Source organism: Mustela putorius, unplaced genomic scaffold, assembly GCF_011764305.1.
Source record: "Mustela putorius furo isolate JIRA1106 unplaced genomic scaffold, ASM1176430v1.1 tig00000743_pilon_pilon_pilon, whole genome shotgun sequence".
NCBI lineage: Eukaryota > Metazoa > Chordata > Mammalia > Carnivora > Mustelidae > Mustela > Mustela putorius.
This window is the reverse complement of record NW_025421464.1, coordinates 6095410-6115556: the sequence shown is the minus strand read 5'-3', so window position 1 is coordinate 6115556 and position 20147 is coordinate 6095410. Positions and strand designations below refer to the sequence as shown.

The 20147-nt window shown below is 38.8% G+C and overlaps 1 protein-coding gene across 7 annotated transcripts in view; it reads left to right on the top strand.

The window, feature by feature from the left end:
- SAMHD1 (SAM and HD domain containing deoxynucleoside triphosphate triphosphohydrolase 1) overlaps positions 1 to 20147 on the top strand; it is a 59191-nt gene that overhangs the window by 21077 nt on the left and 17967 nt on the right. For 6 of the 7 annotated variants that reach the window (XR_006607864.1, XR_006607863.1, XM_045084175.1 and 3 more), the window contains exons 5-11: positions 2472 to 2587; positions 4466 to 4536; positions 11533 to 11688; positions 14748 to 14848; positions 15021 to 15129; positions 16166 to 16257; positions 17303 to 17418. Coding sequence is in view for 5 of the 7 variants with exons in the window: in XM_045084175.1 (XP_044940110.1) it covers positions 2472 to 2587; positions 4466 to 4536; positions 11533 to 11688; positions 14748 to 14848; positions 15021 to 15129; positions 16166 to 16257; positions 17303 to 17418 (761 nt within the window). In the remaining 2 variants the exon portion in view is untranslated. The remainder of the gene's footprint in view (positions 1 to 2471; positions 2588 to 4465; positions 4537 to 11532; positions 11689 to 14747; positions 14849 to 15020; positions 15130 to 16165; positions 16258 to 17302; positions 17419 to 20147) is intronic. The other variant, XM_013053332.2, reaches the window with a different exon arrangement.

Here is a 20147-nt window from a genome sequence, read left to right as displayed (position 1 = left end):
TTTCCTTATCACATGAAATAACTGTTTCATCTCATCTTTTAGAGAATAAATAGTTTTATAAAATGGTAATAACACCCATATTTTGTTGATAAGAAAATTGAGGCTTTGATTTGCCTTGCTATATTCTGTTTATTTTATGTATTCTTATAAGCCAATTCAGATCTTTACTGGAAAGATAATCAAACTGTCTATTGACAGGTCATTTGGATGATGTATTTGTGTTGAAATATTTAAAACCCAACAGGGTCAGTTACTGACTAACTTTGTAAGTTTGATTATTTAACTTTCCTGTATAGTCTTGTATAGAATTGCCTTTGAAAGCAGATGTTTTTCTTCACCTACCAGGAAATTTGTAGATCAGAAAAATATTCACAGGCTGAGAGACGGTGACACCTCTGTTATTACAACTAAGTTGAGAATTCGGTCTGCTTTTCCATTGTAAAATCTGGAGCCTGGAGAACATGGGCTCTGCTGGGAAGAACTTGACAGTTGTAGGTTTCGTGAAGTATTCACACCGTTCGTTTTATTTGTTTTAAAGTGTTTTTTGTCTTTTGTGGGTTTTTTTTTAAGTGGGTTTTGTTTTTTTTTTTTTTTTTAAAGATTTTATTTATTTATTTGACAGAGAGAGATCACAAGTAGATGGAGAGGCAGGCAGAGAGAGAGAGAGAGAGAGAGAGAGAAGCAGGCTCCCTGCCGAGCAGAGAGCCCGATGCGGGACTCGATCCCAGGACCCTGAGATCATGACCTGAGCCGAAGGCAGCGGCTTAACCCACTGAGCCACCCAGGCGCCCCTTGTTTTTGTTTTTATTTTATTTTATTTTTTAAACATTTTATTTATTTGACAGAGAGAAATCACAAGCAGGCAGAGAGGCAGGCGGAGAGAGAGGGGAGCAGCAGAGAGCCTGACGCGGGGCTCGATCCCAGGACCCTGAGATCATGACCTGAGCTGAAAGCAGAGGTTTTAACCCACTGAGCCACCCAGGCACCCCTTTTTTAAGTGGGTTTTTTTTTTTTAAGATTTTATTTATTTATTTGACAGAGAGAAATCACAAGTAGTCGGAGAGGCAGGCAGAGAGAGAGAGGGAAGCAGGCTCCCTGCTGAGCAGAGAGCCCAATGCGGGACTCCATCCCAAGACCCTGAGATCATGACCTGAGCCGAAGGCAGCGGCTTAACCCACTGAGCCACCCAGGCGCCCTTGAGGTGTTTTTAATAGCAAGAACACAAGTGTCTACTCAAATGTGCATTCATTCATCAACACATATTTATTGAAAACTCACTAGGCCCTACCAAACCAACATGGTAGCAATTGTCTCTAACTTTGTGGAGTTCAGAGTTAAAGGGAAAAAGAAAGATACTGTATTCTCAGGAATTACTTTCAGGGGGAAAGTGCTAAAAGTGCATTTGGCATTTGTCAGTCCTTTATCTTCAATCTATGTTGTAAAAATTAAAATGCCAGAAGTCCTACTTCTTTGAAAAAAAATTTTTGTGTGATAGAATACACGGAATATAAAATTTACCATCCACACCATTTTTAAGTATACAGTTCAGTAGTGTTAAATATATCTCTATTATTCTTCAGCTAAACTCCAGAACCTTTTCATTTTGTAAAACTGAAACTCTATATATCCATTAAATAACAATTCCCCATTCTCCTCTCCTAGCCACCAGTCATCACCATTCTACATTGTTTCTATGAATTTAACTACTCTAGGTACCTCATATAAGTAATATCCTACGGTATTTGTCTTTTTGTGACTGGCTCCATTCACTTAGCATAATTTTCTCAAAGTTCACCTATGCTGGAGCATGTGTGAGAATTTCTTTTCTTTTTAAGATGATAATACTCAGTTATATGCTTTTACCATATTTTGTTTATCCCTTTATTTGTGAGTGGACACTCAGTTTGCTTCCACCTCTGGTTATTGTGAATAGTGTTGCTGTGAACATTGGTGTGCATATATCTCTTTGAGACTCTGCTTTCAGTGTTTTGGCTACATACTGCTAGATCATATGATAATTCTATTTTTAATTTTTTGAGCAGCTACCGTATTGTTTTTCATAGTGGTTGCGCCATTATACATTCCCAGCAATAGTGTATAAGGGTTCTAATTTCTCCTTGTCCTAGCCAACATGTGTTATTTTGTTTTTGGGGGGTTTGGTTTGGTTTGGTTTGGTTTTATAATAGCCTTTCTAATGCATGTGAGGGTGGTATCTCATTGTGGTTTTGATGTTGCTTTTCCCTAGTGATTTTTGATTGTGAATTCCCAATCTGTTGGGATTGGGTATTCTGTTTGTGTGTTATTGCTTAGTTCTGAAACAAGTTCTGAAACTTGACTACTCTATTAACTTGTTGTAGAGATACATTAGAACATTTGAGAAACATGTTAAATTTCTTGAGGTTTAATAGTATCATCTTTCAACAAACAGAAGAGTGATTTTATGTTGCTTTTTTGTTTTGCTTACTCTTCAGTGTAGGGTATCTAGCAGGATGTCTGGTTCGTGCACTGCGGGAGAAACAACCAGAGCTGCAGATAAGTGAACGGGATGTGCTCTGTGTTCAGATTGCTGGCCTTTGTCATGATCTCGGTATGCTGTGCAAAGAACAAAAACTGTTCATGTAATTTGAAATTTAAAAATCTGATTAACTAAAAGATATATGAAAATTGTGTTTTAATTCTGCACTTAACATTAATCTAAATGTGCCATTGCTTCTTCTTGGAATGATTCATAACCCCAAAGCATTGCTACTTTTTGTTGTTGTTGTTGTTGTTGTCTTTCAATGGATTTCTCACATTACACATCTTTGCTACAAGTTATATGAAAGGACTTTCTGATAGTGAGATTTTTTTTTGACTACTGTGATTAGGAGGCTGTGTTATCTTTGTTTTATTCTCCTTGTTAAAAAATCGCCATTATCTTTCAGTTACTTTATCAAATCCATTCTTCTCAAACCTAGAATGCGTAATCTGCACTAGCAGATTTTTTTTTTTAAGATTTTATTTATTTATTTGACAGGAGAGATCACAAGTAGGCAGAGAGGCAGGCAGAGAGAGAGGGGGAAGCAGGCTCCCCGCTGAGCAGAGAACCGATGTGGGTCTCCCTCCCTGGGATCATGACCTGAGCTGAAGGCAGAGGCTTTAACCCACTGAGCCACCCAGGCGCCCCTGTGCTAGGGGATTAACAACAGATTTAGAGTACTGCTTTTTTTTCCCTGACCCAGGTGCGGTCTTGGACCACTTCAATCCAAGTAAAAGAGTATCATTCTTCTTTGACAAAGAAAGAGAAAAGAGATTGTCCTCTCCTTATAGGAGTTTTTACCCCCTTATCTTTGTAATTTATTCCTGCCCTGTTGTAGGAGCCTAAGAGTTTGTGTGTGCCCTCAGGGCAGGGAAAAGGAAGTCTCAGTCTTTCAAACAGCCAGATTCTTAAAGGGGTAGGGCACTCTCTTTAGCTTGGAGATTTCAGTAGACCATTATCACTCCTAGATGATAAATCTAACAGATCTAGGTATTTTGAGAGCATGTCATTGAGAAAACTTTGCCAGTCCCTAGGACTCTAAGCACTGCATTCATGAGGCTTTTTGTAGACTGTGATTTGCAGAAAAGCCCTGGCCTGGTCTAGGTAGAGTCCTTCTTCAGCCAAGTAACCCATTTCAGAAATTCTGATAATTACATAGTTGCGTGTCAACAGAGTTTCATATTATTAAATGAGTGGAATATTAAAAATCACTTACAAATAAGGTGAACTAGTGAGCTCTACTTTTGGTTGCCCACATCAGCAGTAAAAATCTGAGTGTGTATATTTCTATAAGATATATTAAGTACATTATAAAATTTACATGAAAAGAGATCCCTTTTAAAAGGATGAGAGTAGAAGAATAAAGTTATATTATTTTCTTCCTGCGCCCCAGTGGATTGTTTTAAAATGGCTATTCTTTTTTTTTTTTTTAAAGATTTTATTTATTTATTTGACAGAGAGATCACAAGTAGGCAGAGAGGCAGGCAGAGAGAGAGGAGGAAGCAGGCCTCCTGCTGAGCAGAAAGCCCGATGCGGGACCCGATCCCAGGACCCTGAGATCATGACCAGAGCCAAAGGCAGAGGCTTAACCCTGAGCCACCCAGGCACACTTAAAATGGCTATTCTAATATATTCAATCTGAAGATGCCAGTTTTTTCCTTGACATTCCTTTAAGTTACACAGAAACTATCCTTCCCTCAGATTTATGTAAGCTCTGATGACTCAGAGACCCTTCCATGGACAGCTTACTTTCCTATGTGGTTTTATTTCCTGTTCTCTTGTTTTAGAAAATAGGAAGGGAGGATTTGTTTGTGGTATTTTGTGATGTACTTATAGATTATTAATTTCCGTTGGTTTTCAAGTTAAGCTTAAAGATTAAAAAAATAGATTCATCTTTTACCAGCTTATAAACAGTTTCCTTGTTCTAAGGCTGCTTTTGTTTTTAAGGTCATGGGCCATTTTCACATATGTTTGATGGAAGATTTATTCCACTTGCTCGCCCAGATGTGAAATGGACGGTACGTAGTCCTATATTCAAGCAACCACTGCTGTGTGATAGTATACTTCCCCATTACAGTATACTAATATATATATATATATATATTTCATTTGATCTCCCAGTAGTCTTTTTTTTTTTTTAAGATTTTATTTATTTGACAGAGAGGGATCACAAGTAGACGGAGAGGGAGGTAGAGAGAGAGATAGAGGGAAGCAGGCTCCCTGCTAAGCAGAGAGCCCAATGCGGGACTCGATCCCAGGACCCTGAGATCATGACCCGAACCGAAGTCAGAGGCTAAACCCACTGAGCCACCCAGGCACCCCCATTATCTACACTTTTATAAGTATAAAGGAACTTGAAACTCACAAAGGTGTACTGATATACAAAGCAATCACAAAGCTTGGGGCACCTGGGTGCTATTCAGTTAAGTGAACAACTCTTGGTTTCGGCTTAGATCATGATCTCTTGGTGGTGAGGTTTTGCCCCACTTTGCTGAGGGAGGAGTCTGTTTCCTCTCCTGCCTCTTCCCCTGGCTCACATGCTCTCTCTCTTTGTCTCTCTCTCTCAAATAAATAAATAAATATATATTTTTAAAAAATCACAAAGCTTTTAAATGGTAGAGCCAGCACTAGAAAACCAGGTTTTCTAGCTGTTAATTCAAAAAAAATTTTTTTATTTAATTTTTTGACACAGAGAGAGAGAGAGATCACCAGTAGGCAGAGAGGCAGCAGAGAGAGTGTGGGAAGCAGGCTCCCTGCTCAGCAGGGAGCCTAATGCTGGGCTCAATCCCAGGACCCTGAGCTGAAGGCAGAGGCTCAACCCCTGAGCCACCCAGGAGCCCCTAGCTGCTAATTTTTTTAAGAAGATTTTATTTATTTATATGAGAGAGACACACACACAGACTACCAGTGGGGTGGAGGTGCAGAGGGATAGGGGAAAACAGACTCCCTGCTGAGCAAGAAACTCAGGGTTCAGTCCCAGGATCCCAAGATCATGACCTGAGCCAAAGGCTGATGCCTAACTGCCTGAGCCACCCAGTTGTCCCTCTAGCTGCTAATTTAATGCTCTTACTGTTCTATCACATCGTTGAAAAAATTAAATAAAAGGCCAGCTCCTTTTTAACTTACTTTTTCTTTATCATGAAGTAGCCGATACCAGGCAAGTTTCATCATTTATATTAACTGAACTGTTTTATAATTAAGGATATGCAGGTGGCTGACCCAGTCTTTGGAATTAGTTTTTGAAAAGTGAAGTTATGCTGACTTCCATTTTTTGCCACATTATATTTCTGGAACCTGAAGTAGAAAAGAATATTAGTATGTGCTGAATGGTTGGTTCTTCCATGTCAACCTCTATTTTCTTTCTTTTTAAAAAATATTTTACTTTTTTTAAGTAACCCAACGTGGGGCTTGAACTCTTAATCCCGAGATCAAGAGTCACATCTTCACCAACTGGGCCAACCAGGTGCCCCTATTTTTTTTCCTTTTAAAGAAAGAAAAAAACTATATTCACATATAGTAAGTTGTACTGATCTTAAGTGTACAGTTCAGTAAAATTTTTTAAAGTTTGTTTGTTTATTTTAAGACATCTCTACACCTAACATGGGGCTCAAACTCATAACCCCAAGATCAAGAGTCACACACTCCACTGACTGAGCCAGTCTGAGACCCTGGTTCATGAATTTAGGCGGTTGTATACATCCTCGTAACTACTACCCAAGTCAAGATATGAAATGTCTTCATCTTAATTCCCTTATGCCTTTCTCAGTCAATGCCCGCTTCTCCCTCGTCTGGATTTTTATAAACATAACTTAGCTTTGTCTGTTCTTAGATTTAATATTAGTAGAATCATTTCATAGATACTCTCTTGTGTCTTGCTTTTATTCATACACAACATGATGATTGTGAGTTTCCTTCATGTTGCGTGCATCACCTCTTAATCCCTGCTTATTGCTGAGTTAATATTCCATTGTATGGGTAAGTTGTGATTGGTTTATCCTTTTCCCCTTTGATAGAATTTGGGTTGTTTTCACTTTTTGACTATTACAAATGAGGTTGCTATACACATTACTGTACATGATTTTCATGGAAAATGTCTTCATTTATTTTAGGTAAAATGCCTACAAGTACCAGATCATAAAGTAGATGCATGTTTGCTTTGTAAGAAAGTCCCTGACCTCTCCCATACTGTACCATGTTATGCTCTGTCAGGAGTGTGGGAGATTTCCTGTTCTGTAGCCTCTTTAACATTTGGATTTTTAGATTTGCCTAATAAGTGTCAGTGGTCTTCTGTGGGGTTTAGGTGGGGGATTTTGGTTTGTTTGGGTTTTTTTTTAATTGACATTCTTTGATATACATTGAATACTATTTCCTGTAGTTTTTTTTTTTTTTAAGGTTTTATTTATTTATTTGTCAGAGAGAGAGAAAGAGCACAACAAGCAGGGGAACAGCAGGCAGAGAAAGAAGCAAGCTCCCTGCTGAGCATGGAGCCTGATGTGGGACTCGATCCCAGGACCATGGGATCATGACCTGAGCTGAAGTCAGCTGCTTAACCACTGAGCTACACAGGCGCCCTTCCTGTAGTTATTATTTTTTTAAAGATTTATTTATTTATTTGAGAGAGAGAGACAGATAGTGACAGATAACTAGAGAGAGCACAAATGGGGAGGAGAGGGAGAAGCAGGTTCCCACTGAGTAAGGAGCCTGATGTGGGGTTCAATCCCAGACTTCTGAGATTGTGACCGAGCTGAAGGCAGACATTTAACCAACTGAATCACCCAGGTGCCCCTGTGCTTTATTGATATATCTTTCATGAAGTGTTCTTTTAACATTAGCCCATTTAAAAATATGATTGTTTGCCTTTTAATTGTTGATTTGAGTAATTATATATGTATATGATTTAACTATATATATAAAATAGTGTATGTAGTGTGTGTGTGTGTATAATAGTTATGTGAAGATTTTTCTCCTGTCTGGAACTTGCCAATTCATTTTTTCTAATGGTGCCTTTTGAGAAACAAATTTTAAATTCTGATGAAGTATTCTAGTTCTTCAACTAAGATGGGTAGTTTCTCTGTAGTTTTGCTGCCTTGGGACCTCATGCTACAGGCCATGAAAGACTGGCATGTTGCCCAAGGCTTTTTTCTTCCAAGTGTTAACTTCCTTCTCACATCTGTTCACTTTTGGTCACTGGCCAGTACCTGTAGGAAGTTGTCCAGACTTAATAGTTGTTTTCTTCAGCAAGACTGATCTAAATAGGATCTATTCGGCCCTTTGCAAGTCTTTGTATTTATTTTTTAAAGTAGGCTCCATACCCAACATGGGGCTTGAGCTCAGAACCCTGAGATCAAGGAACCCTAATTTCCAAGTCTTCGTATTTGAGAGACTTTGTATTTTTCTCTCTCTGTCTCTCTCTCTGTCAAATAAAAAATAAAATCTTAAACAACAACAACAAAAAGAAAAAAAATAAATAAATAGAGGTGTTTGGATGGCATAGTCAGTTAAGGTCTGACTCTTGGTTTCAGCTTAGACCCTGATTTCCGGGTCATGGAATCAAGACCAATGTGGGGCTCCTTGCTTGGCACTGAGTCTGCTTGAGATTCTCTTTCCTTCTGCCCCTCCCATTTGTGCTCTGTCTCTGAAATAAATAAGTACATCCTAAAAAAAAAAAAATTGACCTTTCAGGACTGCCTGGTTGGCTGGCTCAGTCACTAGAGTATGCAGCTCTTGATCTCATGGTTTTGAGTTCAAGCCCCACATTGGGTGTGAAGATTACATAAATAAATAAACTTTAAAAAATTAAAGTTAAAAAAAATTTTGGCTTTTCACTTTAGGATTCTATTTATTTTTATTTTTATTTTTTTCAAGATTTATTTATTTTGAGAGAGAGAGAGGAGGGAGGGGCAGAGAGAAAGTCCCCAAACAGACCCCTTTACTGAGAGTATATTCCATGACCCAGAAGATCATGACCGAAGTTAAAATCAAGAGTCAGATGTCTACCTGACTGAGCCACCCAGGCATCCCTATTTATTTATTTTTGTTCTTTTATTTTTGTATTTATTCTTTTAAATATTTATTTATTTATTTGAGAGAGAGAGAACACGGGAGCAGGGGAGGGGCAGAGGGAGAGAAAGACAGAATCCCAAACAGACTCTACACTGAGTGGGGAGCCCAACATGGGGCTCAGTCCCATGACCCCAAGATCACCCCCCAAGCTGAAATCATGAGTCAGACACACAACCACTGACTCACCCAGGTGCCCCATTCCACATTTCCTTAATTACTATTACTTTATAATAAGTCTTGATAGTTGGTAGGACAATTGTTCACACCCTGTTCTTTTATTATCTTTGGCCCTTTTCTCTTGTATTATAAATTTTATAATTTTCTACATAAAGACTTTATACATCTTTTGTTATATTTACTCCTGAGTTGCTTATAATTTTCGTTGCTCTTGTCCATTGTTCTATCTTTGGGGGACTTAAATTCTTCTGTAATATATACAGTTTTGGGGGTTACCTGGCTGGCTCAGTCAGTGGAGCATGGGACTCTTGATCTCTGGCTTATTAGTTTGAGCCCCATATGGGGTGTAGAGATTACTTAATAAAAATCTTTTAAAAGTAATATTTTTTTCTGAACCATTTGAAAGTAAGTTGTACACAAACCCCTTCATTCCTAAATACTTAAGAGGGTATGTCCTAAAAACAAGAACACTCTTTTACATAACCCCAATACAAGTACCAAAATCAGAAAATTAATATTGGTGCTATACTATTATCTAATTTTTACTTCCTTTCTTTTTTTGTTTTTTTTTTAAGATTTTATTTATTTATTTGAAATAGAGAGAGAGAGAGATCACAAGTAGGCAGAGAGGCAGGCAGAGAAAGGGAGAAGCAGACTCCCCGCTGAGCAGAGAGCCCGATGTGGGCCTCGATCCCAGGACCCTGAGATCATGACCCGAGCCGAAGGCAGAGGCTTAACCCACTGAGCCACCCAGGCGCCCTTTACTTCCTTTCAAATTGCACCAATTGTCTGTATAGAAAAGGAGGAAGAAAACTTTTTTTTTTTCCATCTCCCTGATCCATACATACTACTTAGTTGTGATTTCTCTTTACTCTCCTTTTGATCTGGAATAAGTCTTCAGTCTTCATCTTTTACAACCTTGTTATTTTTGAAGAGTACAGTTGAGTTGTTTCTGGAATGTCCCTCAATTTGTCTGATGTTTGCAGTTTTCTGATACATACTGTCAGAGTATGTATTTTCAGTAGAATGTCACATTATATCTTCTTAGTATTTCACATCAGAGGCACATAAAATCTGTTTAGCACATTGCTGGTGATACTAACTTTGATCATTTCATTAAGGCAATGTTTACCAGATTTCTCCATTATAAACTTTAACTGGGGACGCCTGGGTGGCTCAGTTGGTTAAGCAGCTGCCTTTAGCTCAGGTCATCATCCCAGCGTCATGGGATCGAGTCCCACATTGGGCTCCTTGCTCCGCAGGGAGCCTGCTTCTCCCTCTGACTCTGCCTGCCACTCTGTCTGCCTGTGCTCGCTCTCGCTTGCTCTCTCTCTGACAAATAAATAAATAAATAAATCTTTAAAAAAAAAAAAAAAAAAAAAAAAAAAAAAAAAAAAAACTTTAACTGTTTTTTCTCTTTATAATTAATATGCATCTTATTCATTTTTTTAAAAATAGTTATAGGTCCATCCAGGTGTTTTGTTTTCATATTGACTCAGTTTTTGGTAAGACCTGTGATGGCACCAATGTCTTCAGGAGATCATTTGATCTTTACAGTTATGAGTGAGTGAACAGAGACAGAGGAATAGAAAGAGGCTAGTTCAAGATTCCCATGTAGATGTTGACCTCCGAGCTCCAAAATACTTTTTTGTTTTTACTGGCAAGTTTGCAGTTACCATGTTTTGCCACTAGATGGAAGTGCTAACAGAATTTGTAACTTGGTGTTTTCAAGGTTGGTGCAACAATAGAGCTGATTTTTTTTTTTTTTTGAAAAAAAATTTTTTTTAAGATTTTAGTTATTTATATGTCACAGAGAGTAAGCTCACAAGTTGGCAGAGAGGCAGGCAGAGAGAGAGGGGGAAGCAGGCTCCCTGCAGAGCAGAGCCCGATGCGGGGCTTGATACCAGGACCCTAAGATCATGACCTGAGCTGAAGGCAGAAGCTTAACCCACTGAGCCACCCAGGCACCCCTTTTTTGAAATTTTAATTTTATTTTAAGTAGGCTTCACACCCCATGTTAGGGTTGAACTCACAACCCAAGATCGAGATTGCTCCACCAATTCAGCCAGCCAGGCCCTTCAACTGAACTGAATTTTATAGTGATGCTCATTCAAACAGGATTCTACTGTGTGACTGGGTAATATTCTTCTCTATCATATCTGTGCAGTACTTCTGTACTGTAAATGATTATATCTCATTAAATATATTTATTACTTTTTTTAAAGGATTTTATTTATTTGACAGAGTGAGAGAGAGAGAGAACAAGTGCACAAGCAGGGAAGCAGCAGGCAGGCAGGCAGAGGGAGAAACAGGCTCTTTGTTGATCAAGGACCCTGGGATCATGACCTCAGCTGAAGGCAGATGCTTAATTGACTGAGCCACCCAGGTGCCCCGTATTAAATATATTTATGAAATAATAATGAACACGATATGTAAAATGTTTATAAGCTAGTAAAATACAGACAAATTTGACAGGTTTTAAAAAATATCTGCAAGGGGTATCTGGGTGCTCAGCTGGTTAGGCATCTGACTCTTGCTCTCAGCTCACGTCTGGGTCTCAGGATCATGTGTTAAAGCCCTGCATTGGGCTCCATGCTGGGTGTGTAGCCTACTTTAAAAAGAAAATATCTGCAAGACAGTAGTCAAAAGCTAGATAATCAACATGCAGTAGAAATTTATCTTTGAATTACCTCGAATCAAGAATAATTTGGATTATCTGGGGTCTCTAATGCACTGGAGTCTATAACAGACCATACTGTGTTGACTTTTCTTAGCATGAACAGGGCTCACTGATGATGTTTGAGCACCTCGTTAATTCTAATGGACTCAAAGCAGTCATGAAATACTACGGTCTTGTCCCTGAAGAAGACATTTGCTTTATCAAGGAACTAATTGCAGGACCACTTGAATCACCAATCAAACATTCTTTGGTAAGTTTTTGTACCATTTAATTTGAATTGACTGTGTTTCCCATCTAGTCTTTCCTAGTTTCCTTCAGAGCTATTTGAAAAGAGATATTTAGAGGGGAGCGGGGCGGGGAGGGGAGGTGGGGTTATGGACATTGGGGAGGGTATTGCTATGGTGAGTGCTGTGAAGTGTGTAAACCTGGCGATTCACAGACCTGTACCCCTGGGGATAAAAATACATTATATGTTTATAAAAAAAATTTAATTAAAGAAAGAAAAGAGATATTTGGCTATTTTAGGGAGACTAAGTAATAAAATACATTATATGTTTCTACTATTTAATACAAAAAAATGAAAGGCTTATCTTTTTTTTTAATCTCTTAACTGAGATCTTTAGAAGTTACCCCCCCCAAGTTAAAATACATGTGTAAATATTTTTTGGTGAATATATGTATGCAATATTCTATATAGGAGCCAGAGGTAATGTTTGGAAAATGTAGAAGTGTGTGTCTTGTTTCTCCATTAAAATTAACATGTTTGAGTGCTTGGGGGAAAGATGGGAGGGAATGGGAAGTGAGGGGAGGAAAGGATAAGAGGGGGCACAGCTCAGAAAAGGAAATTTAAAAAGAAGAGAAAAAAATAAAATTATAAAAAAAATAGCATCTTGGGCCCCTGGGTGGCTCAGTGTGTTAAAGCCTCTCAGATCATGATCCCAGGGTCCTGGGATTGAGCCCCGTGGGGCTCTCTGCTCAGGGGGAGTCTGCTTACCCCCCTCTCTCTGCCTGCATCTCTGCCTATTTGTGATCTCTGTCTGTCAAATAAATAAACAAAATCTTTAAAAGAAAATCGCATCTGAAATATTTAGATATATGAGGAACTAGAAAAAAGGTTGAATAGTTCAAAGGAAAGTTTAGGGTTTTGTTTTTGTTTTTTTTTTTAAGATTTTATTTATTTATTTGACAGAGAGAGATCACAAGTAGGCAGAGAGGCAGGCAGAGAGAGAGGGGGGAGGAAGCAGGCTCCCTGCCAAGCCGATATGGGGCTCGATCCCAGGACCCTGGGATCATGACCCGAGCTGAAGGCAGAGGCTTTAACCCACTGAGCCACCCAGGCGCCCCGGAAAGTTTAGGTTTTTTTGTTTGTTTGTTTTAATTAAAAAGAAGCTGAGGGGCACCTGGGTGGCTTGTTTTTGTTTTTTTGTTTGTTTTTGCTGCTGTTGTTGTTTTTAAAGATTTTATCCATTTATTTGACAGAGAGACCGTGAAAGAGGGAACACAAGCAGGGGGAGTAGGAGAGAGAGAAGCAAGCTTCCCGCCAAGCAGGGAGCCTGACGTGGGACTCGATCCCAGGACCCTGGGATCATGACCTAAGCCGAAGGCAGACACTTATTGACTGGGTGGCTTGGTTGATTAAGTGTCCAACTCTTGGTTTAGGCTCAGGTCATGATCTTAGGGTCATGGGATTGAGCCCCAGGTCAGACTGCGCTGGGCATGGAGCCTACTTGGGATTCTGTCTCTCCTTCTCCATCTGCCCCTCCCCCCTCAGAGAGATAGAGAGATAGATAAATGGGGCACCTGGGTGACCCAGTTGGTTAAGCATCTATCTGCCTTCCGACCAGGTCATGATCCCAGAGTTCTGGGATCAAGCGTCCTGCTCAGCAGGGAGTCTGCCTCTTCCTCTTTCCCTCCTCCTGCTCATGCTCGCTCTCTCTTTCAAATAAATAAAGTACTTTAAAAAATAAATAATAAAAAAGAAGTTGAAAAATAATTTCCCAGGGCACCTGGGTGGCTCAGTGGGTTAAGCCTCTGCCTTCTGCTCAGGTCATGATCTCAGGGTCCTGGGATCGAGCCCCGCACCCGGCTCTCTGCTCAGCAGGGAGCCTGCTTTCCTCCCTCTCTCTGCCTGCCTCTCTGCCTACTTGTGATCTCTGTCTGTCAAATGAATAAATAAAATCTTTTAAAAAAATAAAAAATAAATTTCCCTCTGAGTTTAAGTTTTTTCAGTGAGTATATACAAATCTATTTGTAAAATGTAAGGTGAAGAGCTGGATTTTGAAGCAAATATTCTATTTCCAAAATATGGGAGCTTCAAAAATTCTTTTTTTAAAAAGATTTTATTTATTTGACAGAGAGAGAGCATGTCAGCAGGAGGAGCTGCAGAGGGAGCGGAAATAGCAGTCTCCATGCTGAGCAGGGAGCATGATGTGGGGGCTCGTGGGGCTGAATCATTTCATTTAGACTAGATGTTTAACTACTTTGATAATACTATTTTCATGCATAAATTTAAGCATTAGCATATGAGAGTCATTCCTACAATTTATAATTAAATTTTATATTTTATATTTTTATTTCTTATTTTTTTTAAGATTTTATTTATTTATTTGACAGAGAGAGATCACAAGTAGGCAGAGAGGCAGGCAGAGAGATTGAGAGGAGGAAGCAGACTCCCTGCTGAGTAGAGAGCCCGATGCGGGACTCGATCCCAGGACCCTGAGATCATGACCTGAGCCGAAGGCAGAGGCTTAACCCACTGAGCCACCCAGGTGCCCGGCACCCTAAATTTTATATTTTAAAGAAACTTTAAAGCCAAGAAAAGAAGAAAGATGTTGGTTATCAGAAATGCAATGAGGGGCACCTGGGTGGATCAGTGGGTTATAGCTTCTGCCTTTAGCTCAGGTCATGATCCCAGGGTCGTGGGATTGAGCCCCGCATTGAGCTCTCTGCTCCTCGGGGAACCTGCTTCCTCCTCTCTCACTGCCTGCCTCTACCTACTTGTGATCTCTGTCTGTCAAATAAGTAAATAAAAATCTTAAAAAAAAAATAAAATAAATGCAATGAGTTAGGATCCTTTCAATGGCACAAGGTTTAGTATTAATAGGATATCACATACCTTAGCATTTCTTTTCCTTTTTCTACTAGTTTAGGAATTAAGTGGAAGAAGGAAAAACTAGAACCTTCTAAGTTATCTCACATTCCCATTCAAGTATCTGTTTATAATTTTTAGGTTAACACAGTTGCTTTGCTTTGCTTATAAATAGATACAGTTCGTATCCTAAAACTATTGTGAGTTTTCTTGTCTTCCAGTGGCCATATAAAGGGCGTCCTAAAGAGAAAAGCTTCCTTTATGAGATAGTGGCCAATAAAAGAACTGGCATCGATGTGGACAAATGGGATTATTTTGCCAGGTATGCACTGAACATTTCAGAAAAACTGGTTAAAATTCTTATATCATTTAAATATATTTTATTTTTATTTAAATAAATAAAAATTGAAATCCTTGGATACATTTAGTGTTAATATTTAAGGTACAGTTTCCGCATTGAAGAATTTCATCTCTCTGCTTTGGAATCTTTCCAGGGACTGCCATCATCTTGGAATCCAAAATAATTTTGACTACAAGCGCTTTATTAAATTTGCCCGTGTCTGTGAAGTAGAGAATGGGAAGTGTATTTGTCCTAGAGATAAGGTGAGCTATGTCAAAGGAACAATAAAGAAGGTGTTGTTCCTAGTTCGAAGTGTAGAAGTAATCATTCAATAATTTGGAAAAATCACAACCTGATAAATTATCAATCTTTTTACTTTACGCTTAGCACTTGTAAGAATCATAAAGTTCTTTTCATTTTCTGCATTGTTAAATAATAATAAAGCTACAACAGACATTTATTGAGTGTTGCGCTAGGCACTGTTTTAAATGCTTTAGGTGGATTAACTCAGTCCTCACAACCGTATAAAATAGATACTATTCTTATGCCACTTAATAGGTGAGCAAGTTCAAGCACAGAGAAAACATAGAGTTAATGAATGGCAGAACTAGAATTTCAGCCCAGAAAGTTTGGTTCAAGTCTCCTCCTTAACCATAGTTAGTGATCTATATTAGTGTTTCATAATAGGTAAAATGCTAAATCATTAGGTCCTTCCTAATTAGAGTCATGTAACTAAAGAGTAGTATGGCATTATACTGCAGAAAGTCTTTCTTTGGGATACCTGGGTGGCTCAGATGGTTAAGTGTCTGCCTTCGGCTCAGGTAATGATCCCACAGTCCTAGGATCGACTCCCTTGCTCAGCGGGGAGCCTGCTTCTCCCTCTGCCTGCTCTCCCTCTGCTTCCGTATTCTCTCTCTCAGTCTGTCAAATACATAAAATCTTTAAAAAAAAGAAAAGAAAAGAAAAAGTCTTTCTTTTGAGAATAAAGAATATAAGAATAATGCCTAATTTCTAGACTTGTTGAGATTAAAAAACATACTGAAGATGCGTAAAACAACCTGCTACAGAGTTAGAGCGATAGATTTTGTTACTAAGAAGAAACGTTGCAAACCAAGAAATGATTTTACTTTCCTGCCCCTTAGTTTTTTAATGGACTCAGGGATTTTAATGAGGTAGCTCCTGTGCATAGCTTTCTTGTCTGTCTGTCACCATTCCTTTTCCTTGTCCTGTGTACTTGTCTGCTAACAAGGGTAACAGAACTGGATCCTGCATTAATATTTATTTTATGTTTTCCTGCAGGAGGTTGGGAATCTATATGACATGTTCCATACTCGCAACTCTTTGCACCGCAGAGCTTATCAACACAAAATTGGCAACATCATTGATACAATGTAAGAAATTCAACTGCTATTTCCCTATAAAATTTTTTGTGATGCTTTGTTAGATCATTCTTAGGTCAAGTTGAGCTTTCTAGGTGAATTCAAGCAAATTTTAAGTGAACTTTAAGTGAATAAATCTGAAATGGTTCCCTTAATACAACAAAAACTAGCAAAAAGTAAACTTGGAGGAAAAAGAGGAGAATGAATAAAGGGGATAGATGAAGTGTGGAAGAGTTGGCTTCAGCAAGACATGAAGGGGCAATGGCTCAGACCTCCCCAGAGGCAGTTGCTTATGTGCCAGACATTAGGATCAAGGTGGGAGATAGGACATGAATAATTGACACTCTGAAACTAATGACAAACATTAATTTTAAGAATTAAGATTAATGTCTATCCTCACCATGTCAGTTATTTATCAAAATTAGTAGAAAATAGCAAAACCAATAGGAATTTCACCTCTTCTCCCTGACCCAGTGAGAACCATAGCAGAAAAGTTCAGCCAGGTAGATAAAAGTAGAGCCATACATCTCTGTGAGACTCACAGACCCATAAAGAGTTCTCGAAAGTAGAGTGTGAGTTCATTCCATGTCTCCGAAATAGTTTTAACTTGACATGAGCAGACTAGTTAGAACACATTCACCCGTTTGTATGGTTGTTCCTTTGAAGAGAAGTTTTTGTTTGTTTTTAATTCAGGGAGTCAGAGACATCTAGGTGCAAAGCCTGGTACTACTTCTTCCTAACTTGGTTAAATGAAAATTACTTCATATCTGCCTCTGTAAAATTGATGCTGATTATGTCTATCTTGTTGGAAAGATTAAATAAGATAATGTTATCTAGAGCCCTACATTATGCTGGATCACAGTAAACATGGTAGCCCGCAGATCACCATAGGCATATTTATGCATTTATGTAGGATCCAAAAACAGTTGTCTTTAGAACATCATGTCTCAGGATTTTACTTCTCTGAAGTAGAAAGATTTCTTTTATTTCAAGTGTGGGCATTAAGCAAATACTCAAATTTTCTCATAAACGTAAATTTTTATGCAATGATCTTTAGGATTACAAATGCTTTCCTCAAAGCCGACCCCTACATAGAGATTACAGGTGCTGAAGGAAAAAAGTATCACATCTCTACAGCAATTGATGACATGGAAGCCTTCACGAAGCTAACAGGTAAGAACCAGTAGGTAATACTGAGTGGTCCATCTCAGATAAAGTGCAGGCTGAGTGGGCTATTTTCTTTTTTTTTTTTTTAAAGATTTTATTTATTTATTTGACAGAGAGAGATCACAAGTAGGCAGAGAGGCAGGCAGAGAGATTGAGAGGAGGAAGCAGACTCCCTGCTGAGTAGAGAGCCCGATGCGGGACTCGATCCCAGGACCCTGAGATCATGACCTGAGCCGAAGGCAGAGGCTTAACCCACTGAGCCACCCAGGCGCCCTGAGTGGGTTATTTTCTAAACATTCTAATATCTTTAGCTTCTCAAGTGATTATATGCTTTTGGAATCGAGTTTTATCTCGATTCCAAAATTGAGAAGCGATTTTAACCATATAACCTCGATAAAGTTATTTAACCTCTCTGACCCTTAGTTTCCTCATCTATAAAATGTGAGTATTGTTATCTCGCATACAGTTTTGTTGTAGTATTTAAATGAGGCATAACACCTAATATATAGTACTTGGCAGGTAAGTACCCAATATTTACTATTATTTAACTTAACAATACAGCTGGACTAATAGCAGATTTGCCCTTTTAACATTATTTTTGTTGTAAAACACAGGGAACCAGGAACATTTTGCCACACTTCAGCAGAAATGAAACCTGCAGCTTAGGGTGGGAAGGGGGAGGTGAAGAAGTTGCAGCTGGTTCTTCCATGTGGGGAAGTGCAGACTGAGCAATAAAGATGAGCAAACCAAAAGGAGTAGACCAAAAAGTTTGTACCAGTTGCATATCACGAAACTGACTCTGTTTAAAAAGTTAGAATGCAGTCACATAGCTCGTAGAATCACTGGAAAAGCTGGAGAGTCTTAAAATGAGCAAAAGCAACTCAAGCTCAGTGGCCTAAGACAGCCAAAATCCCTTTCTCTGGGCTTTCTGTGTGATACTACTGCTGTTCTGTTGCCTTTTTTTTTTTTTTTTTAAGATTTTATTTGTTTATTTGACAGAGATCACAAGTAGGCAGAGAGACAGGCAGTGAGAGAGGAAGGAAAGCAGGCTCCCTGCTGAGCAGAGAGCCCTTATGGGGAGCTTGATCCCAGGACCCTGGGATCATGACCTGAGCTAAAGGTAGAAGCTTTAACCCAATGAGCCACCCAGGTGCCCCTGTTCCATCACTATTCGATTCTGTCTGCAGCGCACTGCCAGAATGAAACCCACACCCGTTACTCTGAAACTGTCTTTGAAGAACCAGTGTTCTTCCTTTCCAACCATTCGCAGTTTAGATATTTTTGTAGAACAGTAAAAATGAATTACCAGTGAAATGAAATGGTGTGGGGGGTTGGGGCAGGACATACAAAATACAAGCCCAAGCACTTAGTATTGAGTTTGACAGACTTAACATATATTTCAGTAAATATAATCAAGAGAAACAAAATTTAAATTAAAAAGTTATATGTATTATTCTTTAAAAATATGCATGTAGGTAATACAGAGTCCCTATTATACTTGTAACTTTTTAGTCATTTTCCAATCATAAGTAAATCAAAAATTAAAAGTGAGGGGACCCTGGGATCATGACCTGAGCTGAAGGCAGAGGCAAAAAAAAAAAAAAAAAAAAAGGTCATCTTCAGTCTTAATCAGAAGCCAATCTAACAATTTATTCTGTAACATTATATTACGTTTCTACTATGTCTTGCTGAAAAGAAATGAATTGGGGATTTTATGCACTTCTGGGTTAACTGAAAAACCATAAAGTATACAGTTTAATGTGATCTTACCACATGATTATACATAGCTGTCACTCTCTAATGGTTCTAATGTCACTCTCTGAAGGTTCTCTAATGCCCAAACTCACTTTTACCCTCTTCAGTGAGATGAGTCCACTGATTATGCTCTTGGATATTGTGTTAATGTCAAAAATGGCAGACAGAATATTAGGTCACATTTTTGTGCTTTATTGGCCAGAATATGGGAGAACAAACATATGGACTTTGCAGCTGTCATCATTTGAGACAAGGATAATCTTATCTTTCTTACATACTCTTCAGAGCCATCCTATAATCCTCATTGGCCTTAGCTACATGACCTGGAAGGAATAAGGACCATGTGAGCCTTCATTACCTTTGTTGCTTTTCTAAAAGTCAATTTACTTTATCTAAAACTTTCCAGTTCTTAGGGCACCTGGGTTGCTCAGTCGGTTAAGTGACTGCCTTCGGCTCAGGTCATGATCCTAGGGTCCTAGATCGAGTCTCACATTGGGCTCTCTGCTCAGTGGGGAGCCTACTTGTCCCTCTCCCTCTGTCTGCTGCTCTGCCTGCTTGTGCTCACTATCTCTCTCTCAAATAAATAAATAAATAATCTTTAAAATAAGATAAAATAAAAGTTTCCAGTTCTTATTTTTTGATTTTTTAGGATGTTTTTCCACTTATTGGGAAGTGTTGAAGACATACAACAGTGTTGAAAGAATTTTACAGTGAACACTTGTACACTCACCCTGTAAATTCTAGCATTTACTGAACTGCTTTATTACTTATGCAAGTTACCATCCATCTGTCCATCTTATTAATCCATCTTAATTTTGATGCATTGTGAAGTTTTTTTTTTTTTTTTTTAAAAAGAGTTATTTATTTCTTTTTAGGGAGAGAGAGAGCATGTACAAGCACACATGAGGGGAGTGGGGATCTTCAGCAAACTCTCTGTTGGGTGCAGAGCCTAACATGGGGCTTGATCCCAGGACCCTGAG